At 39.2% G+C, this 17,395-nt stretch overlaps 3 gene segments (V, D, J or C); all 3 read right to left on the bottom strand.

The window, feature by feature from the left end:
* Positions 1-7,506: 7,506 nt before the first annotated feature.
* Positions 7,507-8,046, bottom strand: LOC115575199 (Ig heavy chain V region MC101-like). The segment is given in 2 exon segments: positions 7,507-7,907; positions 8,004-8,046. Coding segments are annotated over 2 exon segments (444 nt in total).
* Positions 8,047-12,298: 4,252 nt separating this feature from the next.
* Positions 12,299-12,725, bottom strand: LOC115576143 (Ig heavy chain V region 5A-like; the record flags this gene model as incomplete). The annotated part of the segment is given in 2 exon segments: positions 12,299-12,594; positions 12,686-12,725. Coding segments are annotated over 2 exon segments (336 nt in total), but the record flags the coding sequence as incomplete, so codon positions are not given.
* Positions 12,726-13,997: 1,272 nt separating this feature from the next.
* On the bottom strand, positions 13,998-14,431 carry LOC115576128 (Ig heavy chain V region 6.96-like; the record flags this gene model as incomplete). The annotated part of the segment is given in 2 exon segments: positions 13,998-14,299; positions 14,383-14,431. Coding segments are annotated over 2 exon segments (351 nt in total), but the record flags the coding sequence as incomplete, so codon positions are not given.
* Between the last annotated feature and the right edge of the window lie 2,964 nt (positions 14,432-17,395).

Below are 17,395 nucleotides of genomic sequence, written 5' to 3'. Positions count from 1 at the left end.
CTATTGTAGTTAGTCCAGCTAACTAGATGAATTTCAGACACTTTGAGTCGAAATCGCTTGAAAAAGCAGTTCTCATTCAAATACAACTTACTGCACTGTAAGTGGCAGAAACAGGCTCCAATCGCTCTGAAAACCTCAAATTGACAAGCAAAGACTTCTGACTGAAAGTAATGACTAAAATCATGTTTGCAATGCTACAGTTAGATAAAGTTCATACACTTTGAGTGGAATCCAACTTGAAAAAGTAGTTTGGAGTGAAATATTACTTAATCTGTCACAAAGGGCAAAAACATGCGTCTTTCGCTCTGAAAAGCTAAAAATTGCAAGAAAAGGCTCCTAACTGAAACTAATGACAGAACAACCAATTCTGATGATGATGACCCAGAATATTTGCCACAGGGTCAAGCTGGAGTTGTGGGTGTGTCTGGGGATCCAGCTCTCCTACATGAAGACTCCTCTGATGATAAAGATGACTCGTCTGATGAGTCCTCAGAGGACGAATCTCAGACTCAGTCCAGTAGACTGAGTAAAAACGAGTCTTACTAGAATGAGAATCCCCCCACCCAGAGGAAAATTTTACTTCTCAAAGCTTGCTCCTTTATGGCTATGGAGCCGTAAAGGAGCTCAATGAGAGTTCTCATTGCAGTTTCGTTGTAGTCTTTTTTGGTCCCAAACATTTCTCATGTGTTTCTCCTAAAATTCCTTAGGAGCAATAGGTGAGACTTGAGACTTTACCGCTCAAACCTTGCTCCTTTCCAGCACTGGGGAGACATTCTGAAACTTCATTGAGAGCTCGATGAGATCTCCTTTGAAACTTACAGGGAGCCCAAGTTGAGCTTTTCTGCACCTGTTTCTTAGGAGAAACAATTGAGAAACAGGAGAAATCATCCACAGCCTCACTTTGGTCTCACATAGATATCATAGTTGTCTAGGAGAAATGAATGAGACGCTACTGAGATCTCTTTTCCAATTTTCGTTTCCTCTGGGCACTCATGGCAGAACAAGAGGCCATAATATTCTGAGGAGCTGCCCAGGCCCAGGTGGCAATTCTCGCTCTAGTTATGTGTTAAGTTGTATTTTATTTTGTTAGGTCACATTTCACCAGTTTACAGTTCAGTTCAATAGCTGTGTTATCTGTTATCAGAGGTATGTGTCATGGTTGTGTTATTTAGTTCCTGTTTTATTTTGTAGTAGTTTTTCTCTTGTGTTCTGTTTCATAATTACTTCCTGTCTTTGTCTTTGCTCACACCTGTCCTTTTGTGCCACACCTGTGTCTTGTTGTATCAATTGTTGATCCCTGCCTCCTAGTGTCCTACCCACCAATCTGTGTTCTCCTCATCCCTCCCCTTTTTTTCCTGTACTCTTTTTTTTTGTTTATATAACCAATGCTTTGTTCAAACTGTCTCGGCCTATGGTCTCTGCATTTGGGTCCACCCACTTCACCACCCCCAAAACCTGACAGTATGTGTATGTGTTACAAAATGACAATGTTGCAAATATTATGTACAGTAAGTAAGTAAATAGGTGTTTGGCCCCACTCACTGATAAAGTAATTACTTGAAACAAATTATTATTATTATTATAGTATTAAGTCTTTTAATTATAAATCACACTTGGATGAATGGGTCATTTTTGACCCATGTGTGTAAATTTGATGTAGTATTATAAAAACAATTTTTGTGCATAAAGTATGAAATGAAAAATGGAAAAAATGATTAGTGGTAATCAAAAACATGATATTTAAAGAATACTTGGAATATTAAATCATAATATTAATTAATTTCAAAAGATAGAACAAAGAAAAACTCAGGCAGCATGAAATAACATGGAAAATGAATGCGGGTCATTTTTGACCCATGTTGTGCATTAGAAGGGGTGCACATATGTTGCGCATCAAAGGGTTAAACAAGACCTACCTGCTCATCATTGACTACTTCTCTCGATACATAGAGGTGGCTGAGCTCAGGGTCACATCATCTGAGGCTACTGTTCGTGCTGTGAAGGAGGCTTTTGCACATCATATCCAGAGACTGTTGTATCCGACAATGGGCCTCAGAGACATTCAGAACATTTGCAGAAGAGAGCTGCTTCGCACATGTCACAAGCAACCCTCGCTACCCACAAGCTAATGGCGAGGCTGAACGTGCAGTGCAGACAGCCAAGTGTCTGTGGAAAAACGACACTGACCAAACAAGAGCACTTTTAGCATACAGAGCCACACCACTCGAACATGGATACTCACCTGCGCAGTTACTAATGGGAAGAAACCTGCGCACATCCCTATCTCAGTCTGCAAGTCAGCTCACACCAAAATGGCCTGACTTAAAAGCTTTTTGCAGGAAGGATGAGGAAGGATGGCGGAAGCAAGCAACACACTACAATCTTCCCCACCGGTCCAGAACACTTCAAGAGCTCACCTCAGGACAGAAAGTGTGGATCACCGCAGAGAAAGCTCCTGGGACTGTTCTAAGGACTGAGAACATGCCAAGGTCATACTTGGTAGAAGCTGACACGGGCATTCTAAGGAGAAACAGAATCCACCTGAGAGCCACTGGGAACTCCTTTGAAGCCACCATCAAGTCAGGCAGAGTTTCCAAGGCTCCTGAGAGACTTGACTTACAAATGAAGAAGAAAAAAGAAGAAGAATGAATGTAAAAGAATGTTGATGTTTCAGTTTACTACTTTTCTTAATTGGTTGAGAAAAGAGTTCTAGAGAAATGTGTTGTGATAAATAGCATGTTAAGAATTAGATGAGTTGATGTCAGAAAAGAATTGACAATGATTTGATAAAAGAAAAGGTTTGAAATGAGTTTAATGTTCTGGTAAAAGAATTCAGACAAAAGAAAAGATGTTGCTTAGCTAAAAGGTGGAGGTGTATCGGTAGACTACACTACCCATAAGGCTATGCATTGGTGCATGCATTAGGTTTCGTTTTCACTAAGTAAACGAGTTGATGTGAGATGACTTCGGCGTCCAGTCTCATCATTATACATTATGTGAGTGATTGATCATTACAGTAAGATATTTAATTATTTGTTTAAATGCTTATTGTCGTTGGTTTACGGTTCACTTTGTATTTTTGGGAAATACATTTTAATGTGAAAGATCTTTTAATGAAAGATCATTCATTACTGACACTGCCAACTTTCTAGTTTCAAACGGTGTTCTGGAGACCTTATTCTCCTCTGAGAACAACTCGTTTATTCACTTATGGAAAAGATAAATATCTCTGAGTTTGTATGATTACCTTGTTGATATTGTAAATATTACAATTCTGAGTTTAAATTTCTTCTCCTAAACTACCCAGTGTCCCTTCAATGACTCAATCATTAATAGTGTTCATGATTGTAGTACAAAGAACGTGAGAAGGAGTAAAACTGTAAGTATTTTTCAGGATCAATCAGCCCAGTAAAATTGAGCGCTGTAGGTTTTTGTACAGCTGCTTAACCAACTGTGTCACTGTGAGTCTCGAGCACGATAATAAACAGCAGAATCTTCAGTCTTCAGGCTGTTCATCTGCAGATACACCTGCTGTCTGCTGTTGTCTCTGGAGCCAGTAAACCGGCCTTTGACTGACTCAGAGTAGTATTTATTGTCATTATCATTTTCAACCCAGGCAATCCACTCCAGTCCTTTTCCAGGAGCCTGTCTGATCCAGGCCATATGATAGTCACTGAATGTGAATCCAGAGGCTGTACAGGTCAATCTGTGAGATTCTCCAGGCCTTTTAACCACTGGTTCAGATTCTGTCAGAGTCTGACCATCAACACCTGTCAGGAGAAAAAGGGACATGCGTGTCATTGGCTTGGCAGCACAAATAAAAGTTATCTAAAATAAAAATCAGTGTAGATGTTCACCTGCCCAGCAGACAGTTAACAGCAGCAGTCCTGTCCTATAGCCCATCATGTTAAACTGTGTGTCCACTGTTCTCTGTCATCCTCTCTGCAGTCAGATAAGTAGAGGAGGAAGACATCTGAGTTTTGCATTGACTCCTCCTCACAGGGAGGAAACACTTCCCACATTCCTATGAATTAAACTTCACATTTAGAGACGTTTGTAGACATTTATTCAAATAAGATCAAGTGTAATTTGTCTTAGCATCATGGTTTCTCATTACTCCCCACAAACATATTGGATAGATGAGGTCAATGATCTACTGTTCAATACCTCTGAGTAATCAGAGAATATCTATGAGCATTTCTGAAAATGCTTTATTGTCACATGTTATCCGCCAATGATTTGAATCAACTTTCTGATCAACAACTTTCATTGTTTGTACTTGAACACAAGGACGTGGGCATTTCAAAATGAATTAATGCTTTGCCAATTGAAGTGACTATTGTGTGATGTGATGTAACGTCATGAAGACAATAAATATTTACTCATGAGTTTATAGTAAATTATAGAACCAATGTAGATATATCGAAGTGCTTCTGCATGTGTTGAGAAAACCCAGATGTCATGAAGATCACACATTTGTTGTCTGTGGAGGCTTTTGTGCAGCTGCTCCACTGTCTTCAGTCACTGTGTCTCTACGAGCACAGAAGTAAACAGCAGAATCTTCTGCTGTCAGGCTCCTGATCTCGAGGTACTGAGTGCTGCTGGACACGTCTTCAGTCATGAGGAAACCACTTTGAAAGGAGCTGGCATAGCTAGCAGAGTTTGAACCTGTGTTCATCCTCCCAATCCACTCCAGAGCTTTCCCTGGCTTCTGTCGTGTTCAGTGAAGATACTTGCTCGTCATGCTATAACCAGATATGATACATGACATCTTCACTGTCTCTCAAGGTCTTTTCACCTCAGAGGGAGACTGGTCCAGTTTGATCTCACTCCAAACTCCTGGAAGCAAAGAGAATGTGATCATTATCCAACAAACTTGTAAATCACAGGTTTGACATTTACAAAAGAAGTAAAGCAGAATTAATTTTCTCACCATGAATACTAACTACAAATAATAAACTCCAGATGATTGTATTTTCCATTCTGTGATAAACACTGTAGTTCAGAGCTCTCTGATCTCAGTGTTTCAAATATATCTCAGTCTGTCACAGGTTTCTGTCACAAGTAACTGATAGTGTGTTTATAAGAGGAGAGTTTGCATAGACCTCCTCTACAGGTTTAAAGAGGGAACATGTGACACACACACATTTTCATAAGCAGAGTAACAGCAGACACTGTAGAACACAGTCCTGCCAACTGATGGTGTCTTGAAAAAAATAACTATTGTTCCTAATTACATCTTTAACTGAGGATGTAAAAGTTTAGAGCTTTTTTCAGCTTTTTCAAATTACAACAGTGGAAGTTGCATCCTATTTGTTTGTTTATGAAAAAAATACAGCTACTGTTCAACCCTTATGTTGTGTTCCGGTCAAATCTGTCCGATTTAAAAGTTTTATCACTGAAAAATGTACTTAATTTGATCAGACTGACCTAAGAGTCCATGACTTTGTCCACAAAGAGGATTTCAACACACAAAATAAATAGTATTTATTTGCATACAATTTTGTGTATTTTATTCAACTTTTGTACACTCTTGGTGTTCCCGGTCAAAAATGACCAGTCATTAGAAATGAATGGGGTAGACTACAATTAGTGTAAAAACTGATCTCAGGTACATCCTCATTTGTCATATGGACACACACACACACACACACACACGTACGCACACACACACACACACACACACACGCATGCACACACACACACACACACCTTGGTTCCCAGGCAACCACCACGGGAACCTTAGCCCAGTAGAGTCTCTCTCCCGCAGGAACAACACTTGTTCTCAGAAAGTTGTTGGAACATTGTTTCAATAATATTTAACTTTTCTCGCAGCTTTGGTAGCCTATAAAAATGCTTTTTTGAGGCCTTGCTCACAGTTCATTGTGTGGCAGCACCATGGCACGTCGATATACCATAATTGAGGCTATTGATTACATATGTGATCACCACACTGGTGAGGAGGAGAGAGGCCAGGAAACTGACAGTGAGGATGGATTAGAGGAGGAAGTGTCAGAAGATGAAGACGACACAGAATATAATCCAGACCAAGAATTAACTGATAGGGAGGAATCCAGTGATGAAGAGGATGGCCATGCTGAGGCTGCTGTCACATTCAGGTCAAAGAATGGGAACTTATCCTGTTATTCATCCCCACCTGAGACCCACCTAACCCTTTGACTGGGAACACGACTAGTGTTACTTTATGTGACTGTATAAAAAAATTAAATGGTTTCAAAACAAATGTCCTTGGTAACTTTGACCCTAAGTAGTCTGTGATAAACAATATACTATGTTTCATCTGATTATTTTTTATAGTCAAAATAATCCAGAAATTATTCTTTTTAGAACTCGAATTCAAGATGTATACGCTCAGATCAGTGAGGTTTACAGGCCATACGTAACAAATAGAAGTTCAAAACTTGTAATGTTCACAAGAACTGAAGTTGATAAAAAGATCTAACATAACAAGTAGTGATAATATATGTATTATACAGTTTTATGATGAGTTTAAAATGGAACGGTCATTTTTGACCGGGAACACAAGATTGTTTAACATGAAACAAACACAACATGAGGGTTAAATTGATGTTAAGTAACGAAACGTTTTCCCATCTTTTAAAGGCAATGAGTTACATGAAAACAAATGAATTAAAGATTTCACATGCATCTTGTGTTGAGGGAAATTCAAGTTTCTCTAAGTCTTGTGTAGTATCTGGGCTCTCTTCCTCAAAGGTGTCGGCGGGTAGTTTGATGATAAAAGAATTCTGCGGAGGCAAGGCTGGGTGGAATGATAGAGCAATCTTTGTTGAAACAGATCTCAGATCTCATACAGGCCAAAATGCTTCGCTCTCTGCCCTGTCAGGAAATCCTATCGAACCTTCGATCTTAGGATATCTACCAACTACCACCCCCTATCTCTAATTGTGTGAGCCTTCTTATAGTCCCTTGGGCTGTACCTGTCTACTTCTGATTGGTCAGTGTGGTGGGTTGAGTGTCCATCTGTCCAATCAACTAGAAAAGGAGGTGGTCTATCTCCCTGCTCATCTCCCATAAATGACTAAATCAGGACTGTCACTCCTTAGGTCTTGTATGCCAAAATTACCTAAAGGATCCCTCTATCCTTTTCTGGAGATGCACACGTTTAGATATCTTCCTCCATCTGACATAGGAGTCAGGCTCCGTTTTAGTCCCTATAGTGGCCTTGTCTCCTGCTTACCTTTGACACACACACAGCTGAATGCTGGCTCCAAGGTCCCTTGGAGCTGTAAGCACTGTTCAATCTACATTTCTTAACTCACACAAGGAGGAGGAACAGGTTAAATTTAAACTGAATTGAATTAAAGTCCAGAATGTGTTGCCGTCCAGATACCTCACGTCTTGACTGAAAACTCAGATCAACCATTAAAATTATCAACTCTTCCATCTACCAGAAACAAAACACTGGAAGAATAATTCAGTGAATTGGATACGATTCATGTATATAAACTCCTCAGACAGCACTGTCTATAATGTTAGCATTTTACAACATGTGTGTGCTTGAGTCACATGGTCTCTGGGTATTTGTGCAGGTCTGTTGGTGGTTTGTATCACTGTGGGCTGACGTACACAGTAATAAACAGCTGTGTCCTCAGGCTGCAGATTCTGTCCTGTTAGAGTCACTGTTCTAGCAGAAGTGTCTCTGCTGTAGCTGAACTTGTTCTTCAGAGCATCATTTTGACGAAGGGTACCTCCACCCCACTGATGAGAAATCCAGTCCACTGGTTTTCCTTCACACTGTCTGATCCAACCTGTTGCATAGCTGCTATCAGTCAAAGAATAACCAGAGACCTGACAGGTGATGGTCAAAGACTGTCCAGGCTGCACAACCTTTGAGTCTGGCTGGATGAGATCAATACTGTTCACACCTGTGGAAACACAAATCAACATTATCTCCATCATCCATCTGACTATTCAGTGTTTCTAATGTGTTTATTAGTGTGAATCCACAGAAAGCTCCTCACAGGATCCAGCCGCCAGCAGCAGCAGCAGAGCTACAGAGAACATGGTTGATGTTGAAGCTGAACTGATGTGAGCTCTTCTGTCCTCTCACTGACAAAAACTTCACGTCCTTATGAGGCGAAACGCACAAGGAGACTAATTTACATACTTATGACAGTAAATCACCTGACAAAAGTATATTTAAAGGAATCAAGATGAAAACTAAATATTCAGGCTTTTCTTTTCATCTCATTAAAATAGAGGATGAAAGAGGATTTAATCACTGACAAACACACTTTGGTTTGTTATGAAAGCTCCATGTTTTGTAGTTTGTAGACTCAATGACATTGGCTGAAGACTCCTGATTAACTGATGGAAGCAGCTTTTTTAAATGATATCTGATTTAATAAAACTAACTTCCAGAATGTATTTCATTACTTGACTTTATTATGTATAAAAATGTAAAAAAGTGTTATTTGTTTTTAACTCTGTAAAATATTGTATCACACCTTATGAAGTCCAATTTTTTAAGTTGTCGCTATCACATTGAATTAAGATCCTCTGTTGTCAATCTGTGGACTCTTTCTCTCTTTACTGTAAAAGTGAACTGGTGTTGAAATCATTAGTGGTCTGAGGGCTCCTCCTCTGGTGGCTTCATGTTACAAGTGTTCAGGCACTGAGGGGTTTTTGTTCAGGTCTACTGATGGTTTGTGTTATTGTGGCTGTCTGGCACAGTAATACACAGCAGTGTCTTCAGACTGTCTCACTTTCTTCTGTGGTTGTTGAGGCCACAGAAGAAAGTGAGACAGTCATCTGGGAAGTTTTCTGCTATCACTGACTGACCATCAGTCCATGTTGTGTGATAAAAGATAAAACAGCAAGAAGCAGGAGAACTCACAGGGCAGAGAGAGAGCAACCAGCAGGAGAGTGAGTGTGTTCATCATCCTGAGGCTGGAGATGTGACCTCTGATGCTCCACACAAAGGACAAGAGCAGTCAGCAGGACAGAAGTACACTGCACAGACTGAAGATTTGCATCAGGACATCGTGAGGAGGGAGTGGCTCATCTACACACACTCTGTTAGATTTGTATTCAATTGTATCATTTATTTCATGTTCTTGTTTTAATGTAGCTGATTGTTGGGTTAAATATCACATCCTAAACAGAACATTTCTTTCTCATTTATCCTCATGTGAAATGGTATTTTTTTTTTCCTTTTTTAAGTTAACAAATCATCAAAATAAGTAATATTATCTGCATGACAGACAGAATATGTATTAATCTGGTTATAATTCTAATGTTCATTAATTTAATGAATTATATTATATACATATTTCTTTTTTTCCTGTTCCTGCAAATAGGAGTGAGGTTAAGACTATAATCTATATGAATGCCTTAATGAAATCCTCAACATTTTTTTTCTCCTTTTTTTGTCCCTTGAAGGTTTCAGTATTCAACACTGGATGTTTGAAGCTATGATGAGAAACTTGGAGCCTCACAATGTCAAGACTGTAAATCTGTTGTGTTCTTGTCTGGTTTTGTCTTGTGGGTTCTTGTATTTGATTTCCATGTCTTTGTATTTTGTCTTGTGTCTTGTTTTTCCATGCCCTCATGTGTCCTTTAAGTTCTCCTGTGTATTTTCCTATGTTCCCTCTGGCTCCCTCTGTCTATTGTTTTGTTCCCCTCATGTCCTCGTGTGCTCCTCCCCTTCGTTACTTCACCTGTTGGTCCACCTCACCTGTTCCTCGTCTTGTCATCAGTGTCTGTGTGTTTCCCTTCACTCCCTGTCTGGTCATTGTAATTGTCAGCCTCTGTCTCGTCCATGTTCCCGTCCATGTGCCTGCTCCTGTCAGTTCCTTGTTCCTCACGGTATGTGTTCTGGATTTGAGTTTTGCATTTTGCATTTTTTGATTTGAACTTTGGTTTTCATTTGTACTTTGCCCAGTTTTTGTTGCTACTTCGCCTTGCTTTCTTTTGCTACTTTGTCTCTTGCCCCCGTTTTGTCTGCTCCTGTTTTTCATGATCAGCTTTACAATAAAGCTCGCTTTTTGTTTCCCCCAGCCTTGCCTCTCGTGTATAACTGCATTTGGGTCCACCTTCCCCTTTCCTTAGTCTTCCCTAAAACCCCGACCTGACACACAAGAAAATAAACAACTCCGGAACTGGAACCTGATGATATACAGTAAACTAATTGCAACACTGCACAGAAGAATGTTTTGTTGCTTATTTCCCAAATAATGAGTGTGAAATTGATCTTTTCTATCACATCTAAGAACAGTAAACAGATGTTGCAAAGCTTTAAGTAAGTGTACAGCTAACAAACGAGATTAACCTATATTTATTCTCTCAGTCCACAGTGTTCACAAGACTTTGTGCATATTATAATCTAAACCTCCACTACACACTCAGCGAACTAAGCATCATAAAAAGACTTAAATCTCCAGTTATATAATTTGCAAAACCATTTAACTACACAAAAGCTGTTTGTTATTCAGATACTATTCTTCTGAGGAGGTGTTTTAATAATATCTATGTTTAGCAATATTTACAATATTTTGGAATCAAACATAAATGGCTCTTAAAACATTTTAATATGTTTTGTTTTTGGACAGCTTGAAGTGATGACATTAATCATGTGAGATTATGGTGATAAGATTAGTGATGTAGGTTTTTGTACAGCTGCTCAACAACTCCAGTCACTGTGGCTGTCGAGCACAATAATAAACAGCATAATCTTCAGTCTTCAGACTGTTCATCTGCAGATACACCTGCTGTCTGCTGTTGTCTCTGGAGATGGTAAACCGGCCTTTGACTGACTCAGTGTAGTAGATCTCACGACTATCATATCTGATAGCAGAAACCCACTCCAGTCCTTTTCCAGGAGCCTGTCTGATCCAGCTCATCCAGGAGCTGCTGAATGTGAATCCAGAGGCTGTACAGGTCAATCTGTGAGATTCTCCAGACCTTTTAACCACTGGTTCAGATTCTGTCAGAGTCTGACCATCAACACCTGACAAGCCAAAAGACATTACACATTTAATGAGTTATGTTCCCAGCACAAATTAAAATATGTGAAATAAAAATCAGTGTAGATGTTCACCTGCCCAGCAGACAGTTAACAGCAGCAGTCCTGTCCTATAGTCCATCATGTTAAACTGTGTGTCCACTGTTCTCTGTCATCCTCTCTGCAGTCAGATAAGTAGAGGAGGAAGACCTCTGAGTTTTGCATTGACTCCTCCTCACAGGGAGGAAAAAAGCTGTAATGGAGATATTTAATGAATCTGGAGGATTAATGTCCAAAAGTCAACCTTCCTAGTCCTCTGTTTTGATATTTGTTTGTACTAAGTGTTAAGTTTAAGTTGTCTATCAGTATTAACACTACAACGACTCCAAACACAAGAAAAGGTTCTGACATCTGAAACATTGACATTATGAAGATGTGTTCAAATGTTTGGAATCATAAATCAAGGCTTTGTTTCTCAATATTTACTTTATTTTACAATAATGGGAAGCACATGAGAACAATAATGTAAATAATCTAGTTTTATTATATTCACAGGCATCTTCCAGCATTTATGAAAATTGTGTTACTGTCATGTCACCACATCATACCATGAATCGGTGTTTTGAATATATAATTATATTTCTGTGGACGGATCACTTTCTAATCATGTTCTAATAAAGCTGTCCGATCAAATGTTTTTCAGCTTCTTTCTCTTTTAAGCTAAATTCATGTATGTAATGGTCTGTAGTTATGAATATAAAGCACTTGTCTAGTAAATCATCAAATTTACAACACTTGTCACATTCACTCATTCATACACACATTTAAACACTGACTGCAGACACGGCCATGCAAGGTTCCAATCTGCACATCAGGAGCGATACAGTCTTTCTCATCCAAAGTCATTCACACACACACACACACCGATGAAAAAGTCATCAGGAGCAGTTTGTTCAGTATTTTGCCCAAGGATAGATCGACATGCAGATGTGGTCCAGGGATCCAACCACTAATTATAACGGTCAGGGATCTAAAATTGTGTGGAAATCAATATTATTTTCATAAGCTTAATTATTTACCAAAAAAGTATTTTGTGTTTTCAAGCAGACTTATTTCCTTTCAGTGAATGCAAACTATAAATTAACTATAGGAAATCATATTTTCCACTCTGACCTACATCTATAGGTTTGTCAAGGGACAAAGCAGTATTAGAATTGATGTGATACTGAAAAAAGTGAGTGCTTCCATTTGCGGTGGTAAATAGAGGAAGTAGTTTTTGTATGACTCTCCTGTTATTGTCTCTCACTGTGACTCTCTGGCACAGTAATACACAGCAGTGTCTTCAGACTGCACATTCTGTCCATTTAGAGTCACTGTGTTGCTGGAAGAGTCTGAACTGATACTGAACTTGTTCTTTAGTGAATCTTTGTAGGATGTGGTGGATCCAGCAGCTGCACTCCCAATCCACTCCAGTCCTTTCCCTGCAGGCTGTCTGATCCAAGCTGTCCAGTAGCTGCCAACAGAATAAGAGACCTGACAGGTGATGGTCAGACGTTGACCTGGCTGCACAGTCACAGAGGCTGGCTGTGTCAACTGTTCACACTTCACACCTGTGGAAAAAAATAAAATGTTTTGTAACACATGATCAAGTTAAACTGCAAAAGAAGAACTGTTGACTTTGACAAATCCAGAGAGACTCACATCCAGCTGCCAACAGCAGCAGCAGAGCTACAGAAAACATGGTTGATGTTGAAACTGACGTGCTGTGAACTCCACTGACAGCCTGATGGGAAGTTTTTATAGCTGAGTACGAGGAAGCTCACTGAGTTTGCATAGAATCAAACATATGAAGCATCAATGTTGGTCTGACTGGAGCCAATAGAAGAGTCTGTTGACTGTTATTATATCTGCAGAGTGAAAACATGCCTGGAAATCACCTCTGCTTTACACATGATATTTTCATTTCATTACACACTCAACTGGAGCATTTTGAAAATGTCCCTGTTTTTACAGAAATGAAACAACTGTAAATGATTATCACAACTATTCTTACTGTGAATATTACATGAACCATAGATAACGGAAAACATGTTCTTTCAAATCAGCATTACAATATTAATGATGATGTGTCATGGAAACAAAAGGAGAAACCACCAAGAATGTTGCTTTCTATAAGCCATGTTTACAGTGTGTTCAGCATGTTTTCAAATCATTAAAACACTTTAAATATGATGTGAGCTGTTTTCCTGAGAGAATGTATTTACTGTCAGCACCTCCTACATCACATTTAAGATTAACTTCAAATGTAAGAACAGCTTGTTGTTATTGCAGCATTTGATCACTTAGTGTTCTTCCTGTATTATTTGCAGCAAAGTGACAGCAGACAGCATCATGTAAACAGTATGAAAACTTCTGTCTGATGCTGCTGGTTGGCATGAAAGAGTTTGAATCATTTCAGTGTCAGCAGATGTTTGAAGACATACAGAGAAACTTGGAGCCTCGAGAGGAAAACAGCTGCTCAGGAACTGAAACCTGTGAGACAAAATGCAAAAACTACATCTGAGTGTTGAGAGTCAGTCAGTTAATATTAATGAGAACACAGAGTCTCCTTTAAGTAACAGAGGAGAGACAAACTTGTCACTGACTGCCCTCTAGTGATTTTATGAAGGACTCTATAACATTATTGTTCATGTTTATATTACTTCTTATTTAGATTCCACAAAATTTCGAGACATTATTGCCTATAAAATGTAGAAAGGTTTAATTTTGTAGTTTCATTTCAGTGACCTCATTATTGTGCTGTTTTGGGGCCTTTTATCAACAAGTAACCTTTATTGTTTTGTGTCATTTAAACTATTTACTATCAATATTTCTCAGGAATAGATTTAGATATATAATATAATCATGAATACTTGAATGAATATCATAAAATACTTCATGCTTTTCCAGCCCAGTAACGTTTAGTTCTGTAGGTTTTTGTACAGCTGCTCAACAACTCCAGTCACTGTGTCTCTCGAGCACAATAATAAACAGCAGAATCTTCAGTCTTCAGACTGTTCATCTGCAGATACACCTGCTGTCTGCTGTTGTCTCTGGAGATGGTAAACCGGCCTTTGACTGACTCAGAGTAGTAGATGTAGCTACTTCTTTCACTGATATAAGCAACCCACTCCAGTCCTTTTCCAGGAGCCTGTCTGATCCAGTTCATCACATAGTCACTGAATGTGAATCCAGAGGCTGTACAGGTCAATCTGTGAGATTCTCCAGGCCTTTTAACCACTGGTTCAGATTCTGTCAGAGTCTGACCATCAACACCTGTTGAGAAACAAATGAATATACAGTAATCAGTTAATGAAGCTAGAACCTTTTTAGGTAACGTTAAATTAAGAGATCTTCACCTGCCCAGCAGACAGTTAACAGCAGCAGTCCTGTCCTATAGTCCATCATGTTAAACTGTGTGTCCACTGTTCTCTGTCATCCTCTCTGCAGTCAGATAAGTAGAGGAGGAAGACATCTGAGTTTTGCATTGACTCCTCCTCACAGTGTGGAACTGGATTTGACTTGTATATCAGTTACTCCTTGGTTCAAACTGTAGAACCGATGTCCATTGATGTTCCAAACAGGTTCAGTATCTGGATGTCTCACTCTTTTTGGACGTCTGTGAAAGTGCAACAAAAGCTTCCAGCCAGAACACCTTTTGGAGGTTCAAAGAAGTCTGACTCAGGTTCAACATCTGAATTGCCATCATTGTAAAACAAATAGTCATGTAAAATATCTGTTGATAGAGAAAAATATTTAAATCATTGTGTATGAAGTTATGACTAATAGCCATATATATAAGTCATTTCAAAAAGATTTTTATAATAAGGGTGTCAGGTCCGGGGACCAGGGACTCATATGCAGACACAGGTTAAGGTAGAGTACAAGGAGATTCATTGAGATATGCACAGATCTGATGGAGGTTGGTGAGGCTGGCATTTCTGTGGCGTCAGTGAGAGATGGTAGTGTTCTGGCTCCAGGCTCGAGGTCAGCGACGCTGGCAGGCTGACTGGATACGGGCTCAGGGCTGGTAGTCTGAGGCAAGACAGGACAAAACAGAATTAGCAATACACTAAGTAATTCGAGGGTTACGAGGTTGGCTGGCGTTTCTCACAGAGCTGATACAACGATCCAGCGGGGTCTGGAAGGCTGGTCCGAGTCTAAATACGCGAGCTGATTGCAGGTGATGAGCTGTATGTGCGTCGGCAGTGTCCTCCGTGACCACGCCCATCAGTGGCTTCCAAGGGAGAGGGAGGAGAAGAGCAGACACAGGAGACAAACACAAAAACAAAAACCCACCAAGCACACCAAAATGAACAAAAGAACAAAAAACTAAATTCACACAAACAAACTGAACCAGAGGTCCGAGTCACGACCTGCGGGTCGTGACAAAGGGGTGGACTATTGAGAAAATGTCCACAAATATTCGAAGGTTGGGTCGTTGTGTAAAACATTATTAAATAGAAAGTGATCATTTGGCTCAGTAAATCACAAGCAAGCACAATACCTTCACTATAATCAGTATCATTGAATAAAATGTTTTGGCATTCTTTGAACAGTAGCCTAACTGGTGGAGGTTTGATGATCAAACATGGTATTAAACAAAGCTAATAGTGAATGAAGTCTAGATTGGCCTCAGTTAAACTTTGAGGCCTTTTGAATTCAGTCATTACTATTAAACATTGAACACTGAATGCTAAGTGGCTCAGAGCTCGTCAATATACAGACCTCCCAGCAGCCACCAGAGTCAATCCCACTAGTTGTACTGTGTCCTGCTTTGCTCTATATTCAAAGAGTTATATATGAGTACCATCTTGTTAAAAACAAGATTAGATGGTAAAAAAATAAATAAATAAATAAATGTTTGAGGCCTGTGAGGTGGTCACCTGGCATCAGTGGTGATCGTTAAAAATGATTTATAAATCAGGGGACAGAAAAGTCCTGTAGGAATAAAAACAAAACATTTTATTTGATGGTTTCTTTCCTTCAAAATGAAAAACTTTTATAAACATAGTTATGAGCTGAAAAAATGTCGTCATTAATTAATTAGATATGAGTCAGACACAGAAGACACTTTTCAGATAATGTCTCTGCTACATTCAAAAATATTGTGCTTTCTAATGAAATATGTTGTATTAATTTTTCTTTATCATTGTTTAATGTGACTGATACTCTCTTTACTTTAACAGTGAACTGGTGTTGTAATCATTAGTGGTCTGAGGGCTCCTCCTCTGATGGCTTCATGTTTCAAGTGTTCAGGTTGTCTTCTTCTGCTGCAGCTGACAGCATGATTAGTTAGTTAGTTGATTTTATTGTCTTCCTTAGGAGAAATTTGTTTTGGACACAAGAGAATGTCACATGTTCACATATAGCACATGACAAAACACAGAACACATAAAACGTCCAAAAAAAAAAAACAAACAAGAGGAAAGAAGAGGAAGTCTGTTTACGTATAGCATAAATTCATATCAACACAGAACACACACACACTCTTCATTGCACTTTTTGCACAGACCCTTCCTATTGCACATATACCTATACAACATCATGAATTCTATTGCACTTCCCTATACCATAGTTTTATTTGCACAGTCCCTTTATGAATCTCTCACTCACATACACACGTTCACACACACACACACACACACTATCTTGCACTATTCAATAATTTAATAGAGGTAGGTATGAAGGACAGTTTATATCTATTTAACTTGCAGTTTGGTACCCTATACCTTTTTCCTGATGGCAACAACTCATATTCACTGGAAAGAGCATGATATAGATCACCAGCGATTTGTAGCCTTGCCTCCTCACCGTCTCCTCAAAGATTTCCTGGAGAGAGGATGGGGGTGGCATACCGATAATTTTTCCCGCCCGTTCAATCAGATTCTGCAGTTGTGCTTTTTATTTTACAGGCAGGTTACCAAACCAAGTTGTGATTCCGTATCTTATAAGTGATTCAATCGAAGCCCTATAGAACAACAACATAATGTCCTTATTAACACCATGTAGCCTTAGTCTACGTAAAAAGTGTCGACACTGACTTATTTTTGAGCAAACATGCTCTACCTGATCTGTCCATCTGAGCTGAGAACCGAAGTACAGTCCTAAGTATTTAAATGTACACACTTGTTCAATTTCATCCTGGTTAATCAACACAGGGCTTTGGTCACCTAGTGACCTTGGATCGAAGATTAATTCTTTTGTTTTCTTGACATTTAATAATAGGTTGTGTTCCTCACACCACTTAAAAACATTGGCTAGTTCTGATCTGTAGATTGCTGTGTCTGACTCCTGGGTCAGTAAATTTAACAAGGCTGCATTATTTGAATATTCTATGATGTAGTTGCATGAATGCTGGCTTCGACAGTT

Source organism: Sparus aurata, chromosome 23 (assembly GCF_900880675.1).
Source record: "Sparus aurata chromosome 23, fSpaAur1.1, whole genome shotgun sequence".
Taxonomy (NCBI): Eukaryota; Metazoa; Chordata; class Actinopteri; order Spariformes; family Sparidae; genus Sparus; species Sparus aurata.
Note: the sequence above shows the minus strand (reverse complement) of the source record. Positions and strands in the feature narration are given on the sequence as shown.